Genomic DNA, 23,220 nt, shown 5'->3' on the forward strand with positions numbered 1-23,220 from the left:
AGCATTCTTCATCTGAAAAGAACTGCAAACGAGTTCTGAACTCTTGGCAGATGCTTCTTTGTTGTCCAGCTTGAACAGAAACCCAATTATTCCTTGGACAGAGTAAGTCTATCCAGATTTTATATGAAACACCCAATGTTCATATATATATATATATATATATATATATATATACACACACACACACACACACGTATATATATATATATATATATATATATATATATATATATATGTATGTATATACACACACACACACACACACACACACACACACACACACATATGTGCACGCCTTACACAGCTGTAGCAATGACTGTTACAACCATATCTAAACGTGAGACTCTTCAACTGCTTCTTTTTTATTCTGAGATCTTGGCACGCTTGAGCTAAGGTTCTTTGTGCATAAAAGCTTTATTAACACAGAGTTCAAGAATCAATATATAGTTATTTTATAAATTATTTTTTTAACAGAACAAACTTTTAACATTAGTAACAAGCATCCAATTCTCATTATTACATATAACACATGCGGCTTTGCTGCCAGGATCTGTGCTACTTATGAACCACTACCTTATAAGTTGTGTTACTGTCATTGACATAAGCAAATCAGGTTCAGCAGAGGATCTTGACAACTCAGAGGTGAGCATCCCACAGCCAACTCTCCTGCAGTTTAAAGGGCGATGAATAGGTCAGTACCTCAGATCAGTGGCTGACCTCTAAATCTGTTACATATGCAGCTCAGTACACATACAGAAGCACAGACAGTGGACATCCAATAGCTATGTGTAAATTTCAATGTCATTACCCCATCAGATCTGAATGCAGGAAATCACCGGACCATCCCCATTCTAGCAGGCTGACAGTAGCCCTTCAAAGGCTCCATACCTGGCAAGCAGCACCTTCTAACAGTAAACAAAGTACATCTGAAAAGGATGTAGTAGTCAGGACCTGGCAAGTCAATGGATGGACACTGGCGAGCAATGGAGAATGAAAAAAAACAGTTTGAAGTAATGGAAGAATATGACTATTACACAACATACTGGCCATACTACTAACAATAATTGTGCCTTATCTGGCTAATCTTATATGAATATATGATATGTAACAGATACATATCAGTAAACAAGGGACCACCCCCTGAGACTGTACATTTAACCTGTTTTCCTAGAAGTTTATTGCCTCTTACCACAGGCTCCAGAATTCTTTCCCATCAGCCTTTTAAACTCATTAAGGCTTCCCTTCTCTCCCCTGCCCAGGCCTCCGGTACTTTTCCTGCTTCATTCCTCCTCCTAGAGACAAATACTTTTTCCTAGATGACCCTAAATATATCCATTTTTTAGAGGGCACCCACAAAATCTCAGGGAGTCACAACTTTCACTTACTAGAGGGTAACATCCAGGGGGGGTAAGAACTTTGGTAGAGAATGCAATGGTATATACAGGTTTGCATTGGGAATGGTAGATATAGATTTGCATTGTTTATTGAGGGTTGGGGGCAATTCAGATGGAGTAATGTGCATCCATGTGATATGCATACCATGCATGGTTCAGCACACAATGTCAGGGTGTTTCAGTTACACAAAACCTGTTCTGACAACAATACTTTTCTTCTTCTTTATTTGGACTTCCACCCTCCAAATCTGTTGTGGTTCCCCACAGTACTCAGAACACCTTATGTGGTGGTAAACAGGCATACATGGATACCTGGTCTGTGTCTAGCCAGTCTCCTCTTATGCACTTAACATGTATGCTAAGCCTTCAGTGTGTCCCCATACGACTGCTCTACAATCTCTGTAAAGTCTTTGCTAACCTTTCTGTCACATTCTTTACCCTACAAAACCAACTAATGCACTGCAGATGGAAATACACTTGAGCCTTGTACAGTAAAATTATGACTCCCTCACTGCATCATTTCATGCAACTGAAGGCCCCCTCTATGTAACTCAGGTTCCCATTTCCTTTACTTACCAAGCATGCATTGCAGAGAATTTTCTGAGGCTGTCTGAGATAACCTCAAAGGCTGGTCATTCCTCCTTGGTGTACTCCATGGTGTATCCCCCCACCATCAAATGATACGCTGTTTTTTATATGTGTTTTCCTGAAGTTTTTAGCTTTGATGTCACGTATTTTGCACACTGTAAACCTGCTTATTTATGTGCATTTGTTAACCAGGGTATGGCACACCCTAATCAGCCTCAGCCTGGGAGCACAGTCACTGGGTACGTAAGTTGCTTAAGTCACATTGTAGGCAAATGGAGGCTGAAGGAATCAAACCCTGAACAAAGGAGCATCTTCTTCACAGTTAAAAGCCTTAATCCTCTATGGTGACTCTAGGACAGATCTCAGCTTTAATTCTCTGGGCTAACTGGCAGACCACTGACAGACATGTATTTTATGCACATTTTTTGCATTAGTTGCTGAAAACTTACCCGTTCCATCTGGAATTGACCTAACAAATGTGGGCAACATCTTTACAGAGCATGTTGGATTGAAATCTCTGGAAAGACCATTTTCCATCTCTCTTCTGAAGCGTCCTGTGATGTCAAGTAATGTCTCATCTGACAATCGCATGGCATAAAGGTACTTGTCAATCTAAAAAAACAGAAATTTTATCAAACTAACAAACTAGCAAAGATGACACAACACATCAGTACAGAAACTAAAAAGGGTGGACATTGACTTTGTAAGAATATTCTGAATTAAAAATAGATATCACCTGAGAGATTCTGAATTAATGCCATTCATCAAAAAACAAGTTCATTACAGTATTTATTCAGCAAAAAAAAAAAAGGTTAAAAAAAATAATTTATATGGGGGGCAAAACCCCATGCCACATATACTCCACATCCGTAGTGATGAAAGGAAATATCTCTAGTACTGCAGTTAATTTGATATTCAGGTACCTGAAGAATGGACAGACAGGCCTGTGGAGTGTGTGTGTGTGTGTGTGTGTGTGTGTGTGTGTGTGTGTGTGTGTGTGTGTGTGTGTGTGTGTGTGTGTGTGTGTGTGTGTGTGTGTGTGTTTGTCTGCACAGTGGGAATGATTAGGAACCTTTTACATTTGCGCCATCATACAGGGATTGGGACTTTACTGTTCTCTATGTGGCTACCAAGATGTACTGCACACAGGATAATACACACTGCAGAGTACATTACAGACATCATCACTCACAATTCACTGTCGAACACATCCTTCCTAGTGCACTGCAGAGCGCATCTAACTTTCCCAAAATATCAATGACCACATCCCCCAGAATAATGCACAGCAGATTACCGATAATAGCCCTCCATCCTTTTCAGTGTGTTACAGACACATTCATCTTTTCTGGTACAACATTATATACCTTTTACTTTTACTTATGTTTTGTTCTCTCAGTCACTCTCATTAGGCCTGTGACCTATTTTCAGCGGAGACCCAAAGTGGTATTCATTCTGACTATGGGAAGTTTGGCTTGGGCACTAGGGAAGATTCCCCTGCTCACTTGCTGTTTTAACTGCTGAGGAGTTTGGCAGTGTGACATCAGGAAGTCTAGATGATAAAACAATGAGGCATTTGAGTTACAATGTTTGGAAATGGGGCGATCACTATGCAACAATTGCTGGAATTAGACAAAGAAATGCCTGCTCATAAATTCAAAGGAGCTTTGGGACAGCAATGTACACAAAATTCAGTAAAATATATGTTTTCAAGATCCAGAGAGTTTTCAACAGTTACAGACTTAATGTTACAGCCCTAAGCATCACATTTATGTTCTCCACATTTAAATGAAGATGGACAGTGACCAGATGAATCTTAGCATGTCTTTGGAGGTTTCCACATCTTCTTTTGGTACACAGGTATTACTGCAAGCTTTAACATGTCCACTGTACTTTGCTGAGATCATGTTGCTGGACTGAAGCACGGTACAGCAGAGGAGGTGAAGCGGGGCGATGTCTGATGGGGAGACGATGGAAAAGTAGAAGGGGGGTTAAAGTAGGGTTGAAGCAGAACGATGCAGAAGGACGACAGAGATGATGCAACAGGATGACAGTAGAAGGGTGACGTAAGGAGACAGAATAGGGGAAAGCAGTGGCAGAATGAATCAATCCTGTACACACCCTGCAAGGGCAGCAAAGTGGTGCAGTGGTTAAGATCTATGCCTCACAAATCTAGAATCTGGTGTTCAGTGTTGACTTCTGGTGACAGTCTTTGTGAGCTTATATGTCACCCCCGTGAGTTTTTTCCAGGTACCCTGACTCCTCCCACATCCCAAAGACATGCTGCATGATTGGCTACTGTAAATAGTCCATAAATGAATAAGCAAGCAATAATGTCTGACAGGGTATGTGTTGTGATGGAAGGGCATTAATTACACATTAACACACACCTTAGAGGGCATTACTGCTCTTACAAAACGGGCTCTCTGTAAAATTGTTGTGTTTTACTTATTTTTTTTACTACTACATTTTTTAATTATATTTTGATGTAAAATAATTCCTCCGCCTAATGTTTCAAACTTGCTGTAGTATATATTAAAAGTATTGGAGGAAGCATTTTACATCCAAAATATAACACTTTAAAAAATAACCACATATTTACTTTATTTTTGGTCCCTAACTGAACTCCTAAACCGTTTGGTTTGTTGGTAGTCAATGGAGGTTGAAGTTACTAAATAATGGCAAACATTTGAGATTCAGGCTTTTATTTCCTTCAGAAAATTCATGTCAACACAAATCCTTTACATAAGAAACTTTGTAATTTTATAATACCAATAATTAAAATCTGTTTCTGTTTTAGAGTCTTTGTTCCCCCTTTATTTTAGGCTTTATCCAGATTTCTTCAGCTGAGAGGCCCAGAGGTCTGCTAACGTCTTTACTCGGTTGCTGCCAGTAGTCGTCTCACTCACTCGCACTCTCTCACACATACCTGTACTTCAGAAAATGTATGCTAAGGGAAACCCTTTCTAAGTTTATAAGAGCGATATTTAAAATCCATGCCTATTTTCAGTCCTTTGTTTCCTCATTATTTATCTCTCTGTCCAGATTTCTTGTGCTAAGAGGCTGAGAGGTATGGAAATCTTTTTAACTGATACTGCTGCTGCTGCCAGGGGAAAGCTCGATCGCTCTTACTCTCTCTCATACTCACACACACACACACACACACACACACACACACACACACACACACACACACACACACACACACACACACACACACACCTTTTTCCTGTTTCATTTATTTTTTACACTTGCTAAAGAGCAAAAGCACTAATTCGCGAGTGTAAAATAATAGCTTAATCGATCCTTCTTTCTCTTACTCTCATACATGCATACACTCTCACACACAAACATAAACACATATACACAAACACACACACAAACACACAAACGCTTTTTTATTTAAATTTTTTCTTTGTTATTTTACAATCAATTAACAGGTAAAGCACTGCTTAGTGAGTGCAAAATAACAGCATCCATTATTTTTTTCAGTCTGAGCTCCATAACAGCTTGATATGCTGCGGTGAAGCGACAGACTCATTTTTCAGCAGGCATTACTGTACATTAATACCCTGCTGGAAAACGTTCATTCTCCAATCAGGGTGCTGATGTACAGTCTGCCCATTACTGTACATTAATACCCTGCTGGAGAACGTTCATTCTCCAATCAGGGTGCTGATGTACAGTCTGCCCATTACTGTACATTAATTCCCTGCTGGAAAACGTTCATTCTCCAATCAGGGTGCTGATGTACAGTCTGCCCATTACTGTACATTAATACCCTGCTGGAGAACGTTCATTCTCCAATCAGGGTGCTGATGTACAGTCTGCCCATTACTGTACATTAATACCCTGCTGGAAAACGTTTGGTCTCCAATCAGGGTGCTGATGTACAGTTCACCCATTACTGTACATTAATACCCTGCTGGAGAACGTTCATTCTCCAATCAGGGTGCTGATGTACAGTTCGCCCATTACTGTACATTAATACCCTGCTGGAGAGCGTTCATTCTCCAATCAGGGTGCTGATGTACAGTTCACCCATTACTGTACATTAATACCCTGCTGGAGAACGTTTGGTCTCCAGTCAGGGTGCTGATGTACAGTTCACCCATTACTGTACATTAGTACCCTGCTGGAGAATGTTTGGTCTCCAATCAGGGTACTGATGTACAGTCTGCCCATTACTGTACATTAATTCCCTGCTGGAGAACGTTTGGTCTCCAGTCAGGGTGCTGATGTACAGTTCGCCCATTACTGTACATTAATACCCTGCTGGAGAACATTCATTCTCCAATCAGGGTGCTGATGTACAGTTCACCCATTACCGTACATTAATACCCTGCTGGAGAACGTTTGGTCTCCAATCAGGGTGCTGATGTACATTTCACCCATTACTGTACATTAATACCCTGCTGGAGAACATTTGGTATCCAATCAGGGTGTTGATGTACAGTTCGCCCATTACTGTACATTAATACCCTGCTGGAGAATGTTTGGTCTCCAATCAGGGTGCTGATGTACATTTCACCCATTACTGTACATTAATACCCTGCTGGAGAACATTTGGTTTCCAATCAGGGTGTTGATGTACAGTTCGCCCATTACTGTACATTAATACCCTGCTGGAGAACGTTCATTCTCCAATCAGGGTGCTGATGTACAGTTCACCCATTACTGTACATTAATACCCTGCTAGAGAACGTTTGGTCTCCAATCAGGGTGCTGATGTACAGTTCACCCATTACTGTACATTAATTCCCTGCTGGAGAACGTTTGGTCTCCAGTCAGGGTGCTGATGTACAGTTCGCCCATTACTGTATATTAATACCCTGCTGGAGAACGTTCATTCTCCAGTCAGGGTGCTGATGTACAGTTCGCCCATTACTGTATATTAATACCCTGCTGGAGAACGTTCATTCTCCAATCAGGGTGCTGATGTACAGTTCGCCCATTACTGTACATTAATACCCTGCTGGAGAACGTATGGTCTCCAATCAGGGTGCCGATGTACAGCTCACCCATTATTGTACATTAATACCCTGCTGGAGAACGTTTGGTCTCCAATCAGGGTGCTGATGTACAGTTCACCCATTACTGTACATTAATACCCTGCTGGAGAACGTTCATTCTCCAATCAGGGTGCTGATGTACAGTTCACCCATTACTGTACATTAATACCCTGCTGGAGAACGTTCATTCTCCAATCAGGGTGCTGATGTACAGTTCACCCATTACTGTACATTAATACCCTGCTGGAGAACGTTCATTCTCCAATCAGGGTGCTGATGTACAGTTCGCCCATTACTTGTACATTAATACTCTGCTGGAGAACATTCATTCTCCAATCAGGGTGCTGATGTACAGTTCACCCATTACTGTACATTAATACCCTGCTGGAGAACGTTCATTCTCCAATCAAGGTGCTGATGTACAGTTCACCCATTACTGTACATTAATACCCTGCTGGAGAACGTTTGGTCTCCAATCAGGGTGCTGATGTACAGTTCACCCATTACTGTACATTAATTCCCTGCTGGAGAACATTTGGTCTCCAGTCAGGGTGCTGATGTACATTTCGCCCATTACTGTACATTAATACCCTGCTGGAGAACATTCATTCTCCAATCAGGGTGCTGACGTACAGTTCACCCATTACTGTACATTAATACCCTGCTGGAGAACGTTTCTTCTCCAATCAGGGTGCTGATGTACAGTCTGCCCATTACTGTACATTAATACCCTGCTGGAGAACGTTTGGTCTCCAATCAGGGTGCTGATGTACAGTTCACCCATTACTGTACATTAATACGCTGCTGGAGAATGTTTGGTCTCCAATCAGGGTGCTGATGTAGTCCACCCATTACTGTACATTAATTCCCTGCTGGAGAACGTTTGGTCTCCAGTCAGGGTGCTGATGTACAGTTCGCCCATTACTGTACATTAATACCCTGCTGGAGAACATTCATTCTCCAATCAGGGTGCTGATGTACAGTTCACCCATTACTGTACATTAATACCGTGCTGGAGAACGTTCATTCTCCAATCAGGGTGCTGATGTACAGTCTGCCCATTACTGTACATTAATACCCTGCTGGAGAACGTTTGGTCTCCAATCAGGGTGCTGATGTATAGTTCACCCATTACTGTACATTAATACGCTGCTGGAGAATATTAATTCTCCAATCAGGGTGCTGATGTACAGTTCACCCATTACTGTACATTAATACATGCTGGAGAACGTTCATTCTCCAATCAGGGTGCTGATGTACAGTTCACCCATTACTGTACATTAATACCCTGCTGGAGAACGTTTGGTCTCCAATCAGGGTGCTGATGTACAGTTCACCCATTACTGTACATTAATACCCTGCTGGAGAACGTTTGGTCTCCAATCAGGGTGCTGATGTACAGTTCACCCATTACTGTACATTAATACCCTGCTGGAGAACGTTCATTCTCCAATCAGGGTACTGATGTACAGTTCACCCATTACTGTACATTAATACCCTGCTGGAGAACGTTCATTCTCCAATCAGGGTGCTGATGTACAGTTCGCCCATTACTTGTACATTAATACCCTGCTGGAGAACATTCATTCTCCAATCAGGGTGCTGATGTATAGTTCACCCATTACTGTACATTATACCATGATCCCCCCAAAACGTGCACGCTGATTGGCCAGCGTGCCCGTTGTAAATCGAGTTATACTAATGGAAAAAGGTCCGTCGCCGGACTTTTTCCATTAGTATACTCTATCTCGCTATGTTAAATGGGTTTAACATAGCGAGACATAAAATAAGCAACGGAGATCTCCGTTGCTTTTTAAAGCTGTCTCGCTATGTTAAACCCATTTAACATAGCGAGACAGTGTTTAAAAAAGCAACGGAGAAAGCAAGATCTCCGTTGCTTAATCTCGCTATGTTAAATGAGTTTAACATAGCGAGACAGTTAAAATAAGCAACGGAGATGTCCGTTGCTTATTTTAAAACTGTGTCGCTATGTTAAACTCATTTAACATAGCGAGACACTAAAAAAAAAAGCAACGGAGATCTTGCTTTCTCCGTTGCTTTTGCCCACAGCTCTGATGTACTGCGCAGTGGTGCAGTACATCAGAACTGCCGCGGATGCCAGACATCTGCGGAAGGGCAGTTAACAGGGATTATACTATGCCATTATTTAAGAAAAGGAATAGTTTCTTTTCTTAAATAATGTCATGGTATAACAGCAATAACCCACTTCTGGGTGTGGGTAATGCTAAATTTACCCACGGTTGGCTTTGTTTGGTCCTCGGGCTTCGGGACCAAACCACGCCAACCGTGGGTAAATTTAGCATTACCCACACCCAGGCGTGGGTTATTGCTATATGAATACCCTGCTGGAGACCGTTCATTCTCCAATCAGGGTGCTGATGTACAGTTCACCCATTACTGTACATTAATACCCTGCTGGGGAAGGTTTGGTCTCCAATCAGGGTGCTGATGTACAGTTCACCCATTACTTGTATATTAATACCCTGCTGGAGAACATTCATTCTCCAATCAGGGTGCTGATGTACAGTTCACCCATTACTGCACATTAATACCCTGCTGGCGAACGTTTGGTCTCCAATCAGGGTGCTGATGTAAAGTTCACCCATTACTGTATATTAATACCCTGCTGGAGAACGTTCATTCTCCAATCAGGGTGCTGATGTACAGTTCGCCCATTACTTGTACATTAATACCCTGCTGGAGAACATTCTTTCTCCAATCAGGGAGCTGATGTACAGTTCACCCATTACTGTACATTAATACCCTGCTGGAGAACATTTCGTCTCCAGTCAGGGTGCTGATGTACAGTTCGCCCATTACTTGTGCATTAATACCCTGCTGGAGAAGGTTTGGTCCCCAATCAGGGTGCTGATGTACAGTTCACCCATTACTGTACATTAATACCCTGCTGGAGAATGTTCATTCTCCAGTCAGGGTGCTGATGTACAGTTCACCCATTACTGTACATTAATACCCTGCTGGAGAACGTTTGGTCTCCAATCAGGGTGCTGATGTACAGTTCACCCATTACTGTACATTAATACCCTGCTGGAGAACGTTCATTCTCCAATCAGGGTGCTGATGTACAGTTCACCCATTACTGTACATTAATACCCTGCTGGAGAACGTTCATTCTCCAATCAGGGTGCTGATGTACAGTTCACCCATTACTGTACATTAATACCCTGCTGGAGAACGTTTGGTCTCCAATCTGGGTGCTGATGTACAGTTCACCCATTACTGTACATTAATACCATGCTGGAGAACGTTCATTCTCCAATCAGGGTGCTGATGTACAGTTCACCCATTACTGTACATTAATACCCTGATGGAGAACGTTCATTCTCCAATCAGGATGCTGATGTACAGTTCACCCCTTACTGTACATTAATACCCTGCTGGAGAACGTTTGGTCTCCAGTCAGGGTGCTGATGTACAGTTCGCCCATTACTGTACATTAATACCCTGTTGGAGAATGTTCCTTCTCCAATCAGGGTGCTGATGTACAGTTCACCTATTACTGTACATTAATACCCTGCTGGAGAACGTTCATTCTCCAATCAGGGTGCTAATGTACAGTTCACCCATTACTGTACATTAATACCCTGCTGGAGAACATTTGGTCTCCAATCAGGGTGCTGATGTACAGTTCACCCATTACTGTACATTAATACCCTGCTGGAGAACGTTCATTCTCCAATCAGGGTGCTGATGTACAGTTCACCCATTACTGTACATTAATACCCTGCTGAAGAACGTTCATTCTCCAATCAGGGTGCTGATGTACAGTTCACCCATTACTGTACATTAATACCCTGCTGGAGAACGTTTGGTCTCCAATCAGGGTGCTGATGTACAGTTCACCCATTACTGTACATTAATACCATGCTGGAGAACGTTCATTCTCCAATCAGGGTGCTGATGTACAGTTCACCCATTAGTGTACATTAATACCCTGATGGAGAACGTTCATTCTCCAATCAGGATGCTGATGTACAGTTCACCCCTTACTGTACATTAATACCCTGCTGGAGAACGTTTGGTCTCCAGTCAGTGTGCTGATGTACAGTTTGCCCATTACTGTACATTAATACCCTGCTGGAGAACGTTCCTTCTCCAATCAGGGTGCTGATGTACAGTTCACCCATTACTGTACATTAATACCCTGCTGAAGAACGTTTGGTCTCCAATCAGGGTGCTGATGTACAGTGTGCCCATTACTTGCACATTAATATCCTGCTGGAGAACGTTTGGTCCCCAATCAGGGTGCTGATGTACAGTTCACCCGTTACTGTACATTAATACCCTGCTGGAGAACGTTTGGTCTCCAATCAGGGTGCTGATGTACAGTTTGCCCATTACTTGTACATTAATACCCTGCTGGAGAACATTCATTCTCCAATCAGGGTGCTGATGTACAGTTCACCCATTACTGTACATTAATACCCTGCTGGAGAACGTTTGGTCTCCAATCAGGGTGCTGATGTACAGTTCACCCATTACTTGTACATTAATACCCTGCTGGAGAACATTCATTCTCCAATCAGGGTGCTGATGTACAGTTCACCCATTACTGTACATTAATACCCTGCTGGAGAACGCTTGGTCGCCAATCAGGGTGCTGATGTACAGTTCGCCCATTACTGTACATTAATACCCTGCTGGAGAACGTTTGGTCTCCAATCAGGGTGCTGATGTACAGTTCACCCATTACTGTACATTAATACCCTGCTGAAGAACGTTTGGTCTCCAATCAGGGTGCTGATGTACAGTTAAGCCCATTACTGTACATTAATACCCTGCTGGAGAATGTTCATTCTCCAATCAGGGTGCTGATGTACAGTTCACCCATTACTGTACATTAATACCCTGCTGGAGAACGTTCATTCTCCAATCAGGTTGCTGATGTCAGTTCACCCATTACTGTACATTAATACCCTGCTGGAGAACGTTCATTCTCCAATCAGGGTTCTGATGTACAGTTCACCCATTACTTGTACATTAATACTCTGCTGGAGAACGTTCATTCTCCAATCAGGGTGCTGATGTACAGTTCGCCCATTACTGTACATTAATACCCTGCTGGAGAACGTTTGGTCTCCAATCAGGGTAGTGATGTACAGTTCACCCATTACTGTACATTAATACCCTGCTGGAGAACGTTCATTCTCCAATCAGTGTGCTGATATACAGTTCGCCCATTACTTGTACATTAATACCCTGCTGGAGAACGTTCATTCTCCAATCAGGGTGCTGATGTACAGTTCACCCATTACTGTACATTAATACCCTGCTGGAGAACGTTTGGTCTCCAATCAGGGTGCTGATGTACAGTTCACCCATTACTGTACATTAATACCCTGCTGGAGAACGTTCATTCTCCAATCAGGGTGTTGATGTACAGTTCACCCATTACTGTACATTAATACCCTGCTGGAGAAGGTTCATTCTCCAATCAGGGTGCCGATGTACAGTTCACCCATTACTTGTACATTAATACCCTACTGGAGAACGTTTGGTCTCCAATCAGGGTGCTGATGTACAGTTCACCCATTACTTGTACATTAATACCCTGCTGGAGAACATTCATTCTCCAATCAGGGTGCTGATGTACAGTTCACCCATTACTGTACATTAATACCCTGCTGGAGAACGTTTGGTCTCCAATCAGGGTGCTGATGTACAGTTCGCCCATTACTGTACATTAATACCCTGCTGGAGAACGTTTGGTCTCCAATCAGGGCGCTGATGTACAGTTCACCCATTACTGTACATAATACCCTGCTGAAGAACGTTTGGTCTCCAATCAGGGTGCTGATGTACAGTTCGCCCATTACTGTACATTAATACCCTGCTGGAGAATGTTCATTCTCCAATCAGGGTGCTGATGTACAGTTCACCCATTACTGTACATTAATACCCTGCTGGAGAACGTTCATTCTCCAATCAGGTTGCTGATGTACAGTTCACCCATTACTGTACATTAATACCCTGCTGGAGAACGTTCATTCTCCAATCAGGGTTCTGATGTACAGTTCACCCATTACTTGTACATTAATACTCTGCTGGAGAACGTTCATTCTCCAATCAGGGTGCTGATGTACAGTTCGCCCATTACTGTACATTAATACCCTGCTGGAGAACGTTTGGTCTCCAATCAGGGTAGTGATGTACAGTTCACCCATTACTGTACATTAATACCCTGCTGGAGAACGTTCATTCTCCAATCAGTGTGCTGATATACAGTTCGCCTATTACTTGTACATTAATACCCTGCTGGAGAACGTTCATTCTCCAATCAGGGTGCTGATGTACAGTTCACCCATTACTGTACATTAATACCCTGCTGAAGGACATTTGGTCTCCAATCAGGGTGCTGATGTACAGTAAGCCCATTACTGTACATTAATACCCTGCTGGAGAACGTTCATTCTCCAATCAGGGTGTTGATGTACAGTTCACCCATTACTGTACACTAATACCCTGCTGGAGAAGGTTCATTCTCCAATCAGGGTGCCGATGTACAGTTCACCCATTACTTGTACATTAATACCCTACTGGAGAACGTTTGGTCTCCAATCAGGGTGCTGATGTACAGTTCACCCATTACTGTACATTGATGCCCTGCTGGACAACGTTTAGTCTCCAGTCAGGGTGCTGATGTACAGTTCACCCATTACTGTACATTAATACCCTGCTGGAGAACGTTTGGTCTCCAATCAGGGTGCTGATGTACAGTTCACCCATTACTTGTACATTAATACCCTGCTGGAGAACATTCATTCTCCAATCAGGGTGCTGATGTACAGTTCACCCATTACTGTACATTAATACCCTGCTGGAGAACGTTTGGTCTCCAATCAGGGTGCTGATGTACAGTTCGCCCATTACTGTACATTAATACCCTGCTGGAGAACGTTTGGTCTCCAGTCAGGGTGCTGATGTACAGTTCACCCATTACTGTACATTAATACCCTGCTGAAGAACGTTTGGTCTCCAATCAGGGTGCTGATGTACAGTTCGCCCATTACTGTACATTAATACCCTGCTGGAGAATGTTCATTCTCCAATCAGGGTGCTAATGTACAGTTCACCCATTACTGTACATTAATACCCTGCTGGAGAACGTTCATTCTCCAATCAGGTTGCTGATGTCAGTTCACCCATTACTGTACATTAATACCCTGCTGGAGAACGTTCATTCTCCAATCAGGGTTCTGATGTACAGTTCACCCATTACTTGTACATTAATACTCTGCTGGAGAACGTTCATTCTCCAATCAGGGTGCTGATGTACAGTTCGCCCATTACTGTACATTAATACCCTGCTGGAGAACGTTTGGTCTCCAATCAGGGTAGTGATGTACAGTTCACCCATTACTGTACATTAATACCCTGCTGGAGAACGTTCATTCTCCAATCAGTGTGCTGATATACAGTTCGCCCATTACTTGTACATTAATACCCTGCTGGAGAACGTTCATTCTCCAATCAGGGTGCTGATGTACAGTTCACCCATTACTGTACATTAATACCCTGCTGGAGAACGTTTGGTCTCCAATCAGGGTGCTGATGTACAGTTCACCCATTACTGTACATTAATACCCTGCTGAAGAACATTTGGTCTCCAATCAGGGTGCTGATGTACAGTAAGCCCATTACTGTACATTAATACCCTGCTGGAGAACGTTCATTCTCCAATCAGGGTGTTGATGTACAGTTCACCCATTACTGTACATTAATACCCTGCTGGAGAAGGTTCATTCTCCAATCAGGGTGCCGATGTACAGTTCACCCATTACTTGTACATTAATAGCCTACTGGAGAACGTTTGGTCTCCAATCAGGGTGCTGATGTACAGTTCACCCATTACTTGTACATTAATACCCTGCTGGAGAACATTCATTCTCCAATCAGGGTGCTGATGTACAGTTCACCCATTACTGTACATTAATACCCTGCTGGAGAACGTTTGGTCTCCAATCAGGGTGCTGATGTACAGTTCGCCCATTACTGTACATTAATACCCTGCTGGAGAACGTTTGGTCTCCAATCAGGGTGCTGATGTACAGTTCACCCATTACTGTACATAATACCCTGCTGAAGAACGTTTGGTCTCCAATCAGGGTGCTGATGTACAGTTCGCCCATTACTGTACATTAATACCCTGCTGGAGAATGTTCATTCTCCAATCAGGGTGCTGATGTACAGTTCACCCATTACTGTACATTAATACCCTGCTGGAGAACGTTCATTCTCCAATCAGGTTGCTGATGTACAGTTCACCCATTACTGTACATTAATACCCTGCTGGAGAACGTTCATTCTCCAATCAGGGTTCTGATGTACAGTTCACCCATTACTTGTACATTAATACTCTGCTGGAGAACGTTCATTCTCCAGTCAGGGTGCTGATGTACAGTTCGCCCATTACTGTACATTAATACCCTGCTGGAGAACGTTTGGTCTCCAGTCAGGGTAGTGATGTACAGTTCACCCATTACTGTACATTAATACCCTGCTGGAGAACGTTCATTCTCCAATCAGTGTGCTGATATACAGTTCACCCATTACTTGTACATTAATACCCTGCTGGAGAACGTTCATTCTCCAATCAGGGTGTTGATGTACAGTTAACCCATTACTGTACATTAATACCCTGCTGGAGAACGTTTGGTCTCCAATCAGGGTGCTGATGTACAGTTCACCCATTACTGTACATTAATACCCTGCTGAAGGACATTTGGTCTCCAATCAGGGTGCTGATGTACAGTAAGCCCATTACTGTACATTAATACCCTGCTGGAGAACGTTCATTCTCCAATCAGGGTGTTGATGTACAGTTCACCCATTACTGTACATTAATACCCTGCTGGAGAAGGTTCATTCTCCAATCAGGGTGCCGATGTACAGTTCACCCATTACTTGTACATTAATACCCTACTGGAGAACGTTTGGTCTCCAATCAGGGTGCTGATGTACAGTTCACCCATTACTGTACATTGATGCCCTGCTGGACAACGTTTAGTCTCCAGTCAGGGTGCTGATGTACAGTTCACCCATTACTGTACATTAATACCCTGCTGGAGAACGTTTGGTCTCCAATCAGGGTGCTGATGTACAGTTCCCTCCTTCTCTAATATGTGAATAAGGAATCCCCCCTGTGGCAGGAAGCATATTCCAAGCAGCTGGGGTGAGCTTAGCAAAAAGCATATTCATTTAAAGTGAAGGTGAATGGGAGTCTTGTTATGGGTGGATTACCTGCAGATTGAGAACTGAGATGAAAGATGCAATGTGTGGTCTGTAGTTTGCAGGCAAGCAATGGGGAAGAAGTCATTACAGAACAGCTTGTACAGTAAAAATAACAGAAAAAGAGAGGTCCTTTTTATTATAGATAGGATATTGTATGTACTGAGAAGAATACAGCGATGAGGAAGTAGCTTGGCTAGTGTAATGAAATAACATAGTTTAAGAATTGTTTTGCACACCCACTCCCACTAGGAGCCCGTCTGTGAGACTGAACACTGTTCGTTCTTGTGTCCTTGTACATAGCCTGCACTATTCTGCCAATGTTTCTGGGACTTTGAAGCACTGCAGGCCTGCCCAAACCAGCTATCTTGTAACTTTGTCACATGCTTTCTCCAAGTCTAGAAATGCCTAGCTGGACTCTTTCCTCTTTTCTAGCTTATTCTCAACTACCTGTCTTAACGCAAACATCGGGACGGTTGTGCTGCCCCTCAATCTGAATCCGAACTGCTCACCTCCTATATTACTTTCTAGTACTCTGCGTATTCATTTACTAAACCCATGCTGTGAATACATTTAAATGCTGTAATTATTTGAAAAAAAGAAACTTTGTAAGTCTCTCCAGTAGTCTGGCTGGGGGCTGGGGGGTGTATGATTCGCTATGGGTTTGAACTGTTCTGTGAATGAAGAGTTTGGAGTTGTGGATAGTGGGATAATCACAGTGAACTTCAGAGAAGTGGAAGTCATACAGGTTAAATTGTAAAAGTGAGCAAGAGCTGTAGAGATGTATAAAACAAGAAGTTAGTACTCACCATAACGTTCGATGTATGTAGTCCATCTCGCCTTACATTCTTACCCGTGGGTTCGGAGCCGAACCTAGGCTCCGACTTGGCCATACTCTAGCTCGAAGTCTTCAATTGGCTCATGGCTAAGAGGTATCCCATCATGCAACAGGTCTGTTACCCAGATCTTGTTTGCTGCAAGCTCACACACGTACACACCGAGAAGAAGAAGAACCCCAACAGAAAGGGCTACTGACACCTAGAGACTATACCTCCAGGTCCTCCAGGAGGGGGAAGGAGGGAGGGTTAGTAAGAATGTAAGGCGAGATGGACTACATACATCAAAAGTTATGGTGAGTACATAACTTCTTGATGTTATGCAGTCCAATCTCATCTTCATTCTTACCCATGGGACAGTATCCCTAGAACCTTGATCTTGGGTGGCTCAGTGAAAAATACTCTTGAGCACTGCGGAACCAAAGGAAGATCTGCCTCTACGGACCAGATCTAATTTGAAGTGACTAATAAAGGTATGAGGTGAAGCCCATGTTGCTGCACCACAAATATCATCCAGAGACATCCTAGCCTGAAATGCAGTTGAGGTAGCCACAGATCATGTAGAATGAGCCTTCACTTTATAGGGTAATTCTTTGCCATTGGAAGCATAAATAAATGAGATGCAGTCAGAGATCCAGCAAGACAAGGTTACCTTACAAACAGGAACCCCAAGTCTAGTCTGAAAATGAGAAAAACAGTTGATCTGATTTCCTGAAATCTTTTGCCCTATGTAAATAGAAACGCAATTGTCTATGAACATCTAACTGATGAAACTTAAATTCTGCCTTGTTGGAGAATTCAGGAAAAAACTCAGGAAACTCAATGGATTGGTTGATATTGACAACAGAGGCAACCTTTAGAACAAAAGAAGGGTTGGTTCTTAAGGAGACCCTATCTTTGTGAAACACCAAATAGGGTGGCCTAATTGATAATGCTTGGAGTTCTGACACCCGCCTAGCTGAAGTTATGGCTACCAAGAATACTGTCTTTCATGACAAGAATTTGTTACACATAGCTGCGGGCTCAAAGGGAGTTGAGGTGAGCTTCTGTAGTACAAAATTGCGGTCCCATGTCATCAATGGATCAAAGACTGGAGGTCAGAGTAACAATGTCCCTTTCAGAAAAGCCCTACAAAGCCTATGAGCCATAAGGTTGGGCTTATTAACAACGTGAAAGGTAGAAATCGCTGCCTGTTGCACTTTAATGGTTGCTGCAGCTGATACCTGACTGAACAGTTGAGAAAGAAATTCCAATATTGCCGAAATAGGCGCTGTATAAGGATCAATATGTCTCTCACGGGCCCAAACAGAAAATCTCTTCCACTTACTGGAATAAATCTTCCTGGTAGAAGGCTTGTGGGAAGATAATAGAATATGGACCACTTCCGGGGAAAAATCATGAAGGCTGACTAAGGACGGAACTGGAGCAGCCAAGCTGTCAACTTGAGGGTCTGGATGGAGGGATGGAACTGTCCTGACATATGAGTCAGCAGATCTGGAGCTGTGTCCAGAATCCAGGGCTTGTCCATTAGATAGAGTTGAAGAAAGGGAAACCAAATCTGACGAGGCCTGTGTGGGGCAATGAGGATAATTTTGCCTCCCAAAGACTGTGCTTTCTGAATGACCTTTGATATCAGAGGTAATGGTAGAAAGGCGTAGAGAAGACCGGAGGGCCAATCGTGAACCAGAGCGTCCCTGGGTGTCCCCACTCCAGGGGGATAAGGGTGAAGTAGCTGATGCATTTGGCATTGAGGAGGCTGTCAAATAGATCGCAGCAAGGCTGACCCCATCTGTGGAATATCTTCTCCGCAACATAATTGTTCAGGGACCACTCGTGAGGCATTAGGATAGCTCTGCTCAGCATGTCGCCAATCACATTGGACTTCCCGAGTATATGTGTTGCAACTAGAAAGCGTTGGGAAGATACCGCCCACTGCCAAACTCGAAGTGCCTCTCTGCAAAGGGGGTATGATTTGGTTCCTCCCTGTTTGTTCAGATACCACACCACTGACATGTTGTCTGAGCGGACTGCAATTGTCCCTAGAGGGAGAAAGCTCTGAAGTGCTTGCAATGCTAATAGCACTGCTCTCATCTCCAAGGCATTGATATGCAAATGGGTCTCATGATCCTGCCATGTGCCTTGGATAGTCCTGCCGAGATAATGCCCCCCCCACCCGATCTGAGAGACATCCGTGGTCACCATGGCAACTGGAGAAGATGGGACAAAGGGCTTGCCCACGTTGAGATTGCTGGCCTGAAGCCACCACCGTAGAACCTGCTTGCACATGTCCTTAATCAGAATAGAATGGGAGAGTGGAAGATGCTGTAGTGACTATTGGGCGAAAAGCAGCCACTGAAGAACCCTCATGTGTAGTCTGGCAAGGGGAACTAGCATGATCGTGGCAGCCACGGTCCCTAATAACTTGAGGACCACTTTTGCCTTGACCTTCCTCAATGGTAGTAAGGAGTAGACCTGCTGTTGTAGAGCCTGAATTCTCTCTTCTGGTAAGAAGGCCCTCATGAGCACCGTATCTAGTTCGGCGCCGATAAAAGTGACATGCTGTGAGGGCAACAAGGCAGATTTTTTCCAATGTAGAGTAATTCCTAACCTTTGGCACAGTGTAATGGTGGCATCCCTGGTCTGTAACAGTAGATGCCTGGTGGTGGCAGAAAGGAGCCTGTCATCCAGGTACAGAAACACTTGAAATCCCTGACGTCTCAAGTGAGCCATTACCACTGCCATGCATTTGGTGAACACCCTGGGGGCTGTGGTGAGACCAAAGGGCAGAGCGCGAAACTGAAAATGACTGGCTCCCAGCCAGAAGCGTAGATGACTTCTCGATGCCCTGTCCATCTTGATATGGTAGTAAGCATCTTTGGGGTCGATGGAGCACATCCACACATCTTTCCCTAACAGAGGGAGTATTGACTGTAAGGTGACCATGAGGAACCTGGACTTTTGTACATGAACGTTCAGTCAGCTAAGATCCAAGATGGGTCTCAGGTCCCCTGTTCTTTTCAGCACCAAAAAGAATCTGGAGTAAGTCTCTAATCCTACTTGGACTGCGGGGACAGGCTGGATGGCTCTCTCTGAAAGCAACTTTTTAAAGTTGCGGAATCTCTGTGACTGGGTGGAACGTCTGGGATTCTCTTGGTTGGCGGGGGAGGAGAAGAGAAGGGAATATGATAACCTCTGGAAATTATCTTTAATACCCACTAGTCTTGGGTGACGTCTTGCCAGGCTTCTGGGTATAAAGAAATGCGACCCCTGACCGGCTCCAGAGATGCACAGCTGGGCCTCCCTTCAGGAGCGCTGGTAGGGAGAACCACGAAAGGAATCACAGTCCCCCTGGTTACGTGGGCCTCCTCTGCCTCTAGGGCGGCGTCTACCTGAATTTCCAACCCCTCCCCTGCCTGCGGAGGGGAATCACTTTGTGTGCCCTGAAAAACCCTCTGCGACTTTCTGAATCACATTTTCCCACCCTTCTGGCCCTTGGGGTAAGATCTAGATGGCATGGAAAAATGGACTCCCACGGCAGACAGAGTTTTTCCTTCCTGCTTGCACCTAGTGAGAGTGCCCTTCACTTTGGTTCCGAACAAAGATGAACCATCAAAGGAGGCATTGGTGAACGTAGACTTGAAGGCCTCCGCGAAATTGCCCAGGCGCATCCAGAAGTGTCTCTTAAGAGAGACTCCGGAACCCGCTGCCCTACTCGCTCCGTCGGCTGCGCAGCCTCATGGAGGAGTTGGTAAGGGAATTTAGGGTAGACATCTGTGCACTGACCTTCTGTGCCACAGCATCAGAAATGTTACCCTGTAGAGAATCTCCTAGCTCTTTTAGGAGATCTCTCTGGAGCCTTGTAAAATGCATCAAGTAGTTCAGCGACCACAGTGTAAAGGCCACTGAAGTAAACACATGCTTCCCATACCTGTCCACAGCCCGGGACTCCTTGTTAGGTGGATGAACGGTAGACAAAGTTTCAGCAAGTTCCTTCTTGGTGGCTGCTGCCACCACCATGGCATCTACTGGAACGCCTTTAGTTAGATATTCCTGGTCAGTGGTGGCAGACAAAAACTTATTGGGTCTCCTAGGAAACAGTTCCACAGTGTCAGGAGTTTCCCTCACCTTTCGACAGACAAGATCTAGTAGCTCATCGAAAGGGGGAGAAACCCAAGAGGCAGAGGGTTGAGACCCGAAAGCCTTCAGGAACACTGACTCCTCATCAGAAGGGGATTTGGAGGGCCAGCCGCCTCTCTGCTTCAAGATCTCCAGGATATCTGAAAAAGAGATATCTTCAGAAGATGACTTGGGGGAGCCCTCTGACTCCTCGAGGTCAGTGTCCGACGTGAGAGACTCATCCAGCGAGTCGGGGTGTTTCCTCTTACACAATTTCTTTCTGGCGGTTTCCTCAGGCAAAAATTCTGGGGAGATGTCAGAAAGTTGGGGACCACTTATGGAGGTATCCTGAGGCTTAGGGTCTCCGCTGCCCATGGATAGAGAGTGATCCAAAACTGACACTGGTGCAGGAGGGGGCAGAGTATCGGTGCCGTAGGACGCAGCTGAAGACCTGGCCAGCACGCTCCTCATAACCTCGAAGGCTGATCCCCCCCCCGCTCCGAAGGCTGACTAACTGTAGAGGGAAAAGTAGTAGCCCTCGACGCCGAGGAGATGAGGTCCGAAGCAGATGTCGGGTCCAAGCTCACTCGAGCCGAAGCACCGAGAGGAAGGCTCGGAACCGATGAAGATCTATCCAAGCCCTCCCCCTCGGGTCTGACCGGAGAACCGTGGACAGAACCGATGGGGTTGAAGCGGAAATCATAACCAAGAGGCCAGGCGAGGCTACTGGCACCGATCTAACGGCACCCGACGGAACCGACAACTCTGGCTCCGAAGGCCGAGAAAGGCTCGGAGGAGGAACAACAAAGGATGGGTTGGAACCGAAATCAATTTGGCCAACATCAATGACTGAAGCAGTTTCTTCACCACCCTATCAACGTTCAACGTCCTCATCCGAGAGGGGCCTGAAGGACCTGGAGGATATTGTTGGAGATCTGGATCTCCCTACAGAAGGGGACTTGAGTGAAGGAGAAACCGGTCAAATAACTGGAGACCGGCTCCAAACCAAAATATCCGTGACCGGCACCGAAAGGCTGGGAGCCGATACGGACTTAGTCAAGACACTACCTTCTGTCGGCACCGAGGGCAATGGAATCGAAGAAAGAGAAGCTGTTCTAGTAACTTTCTCTGGCGGCTCTGAAGAAACAGAGCCGGAGAGCGCTTCTTAGAAGTTTTTTTGTCCTTTTTAGCTGGAGAGGACATTGCACTGGAAGACTTAGCCAAGTCTTCCTTGAAGGGGTGTTTAAGTAGTCATTTCAAAATTAGCTTGTTCTTCCTCTCCTGTAGTACAGGGGGACTGAAGGAATGACAAAACAAGCAGGACTTTTGGAGGTGAATAGCCCCCAAGCGGTACACGCACACAGAGTGCCCATCAGCCAAAGACATTTTATTGTTGCATTCAACACACATTTTAAAGCCCGAAGGTCTGTATTCTTTAGAATCCTTGGACATGCTGAAAAGAAGAACACACACAGGTACAAAGCAATACGTACACACACTAGACCCAACTAAACCCCGCACAGGAAACAGAGCCTCTAACTAAAACGGACTATTAACCGGCGGGAAAAACTACAGGGAGGACTAGGTCCTCTAACTTAAACAGGCCTAGCCCGGAGAAACAAAGGCAGGATAGCACCACTAGCTAGACACGATAACACTAAACGCTAACAGAATGGAGCACCAAACCAAAGACCACACAGAAACAATGGGGAGGACTAGGTCCTCTAACTGAAACGGGCCTAGCCCGTGGGGAGAAAAGAAAATGAACGGGATACCAAAACTGCCAACGACAAGGCCACAAAAAACAGCAAGATAAACAAAACAAAGGCAGTAAAACACCACTACCACACACACAGAGCTATGAAAATAGCTTTTTTGAGCAACAAGTCAAATGTTTATAAAAAGTTTATAAACAGTATACTTAGCCACAGCGAAAAGCAAGACCACATATGAGTGTAACAAGCGGCAAACGAGATCTGGGGAATAGACCTGTTGCATGATGGGATA

General features: G+C 44.3%; 1 protein-coding gene across 1 annotated transcript in view; it reads right to left on the bottom strand.

The window, feature by feature from the left end:
- The window catches only part of HK1 (hexokinase 1), a 623,778-nt gene that overhangs the window by 450,087 nt on the left and 150,471 nt on the right, over positions 1-23,220 (bottom strand). The window contains exon 2 of the mRNA XM_044056279.1: positions 2,432-2,594. Within this exon, the coding sequence (XP_043912214.1) occupies positions 2,432-2,594 (163 nt within the window). The remainder of the gene's footprint in view (positions 1-2,431; positions 2,595-23,220) is intronic.

The sequence above is a fragment of the Protopterus annectens genome, chromosome 14.part0 (assembly GCF_019279795.1).
Source record: "Protopterus annectens isolate FY-2018-M chromosome 14.part0, PAN1.0, whole genome shotgun sequence".
In the NCBI taxonomy this organism is placed as follows: Eukaryota; Metazoa; Chordata; order Ceratodontiformes; family Protopteridae; genus Protopterus; species Protopterus annectens.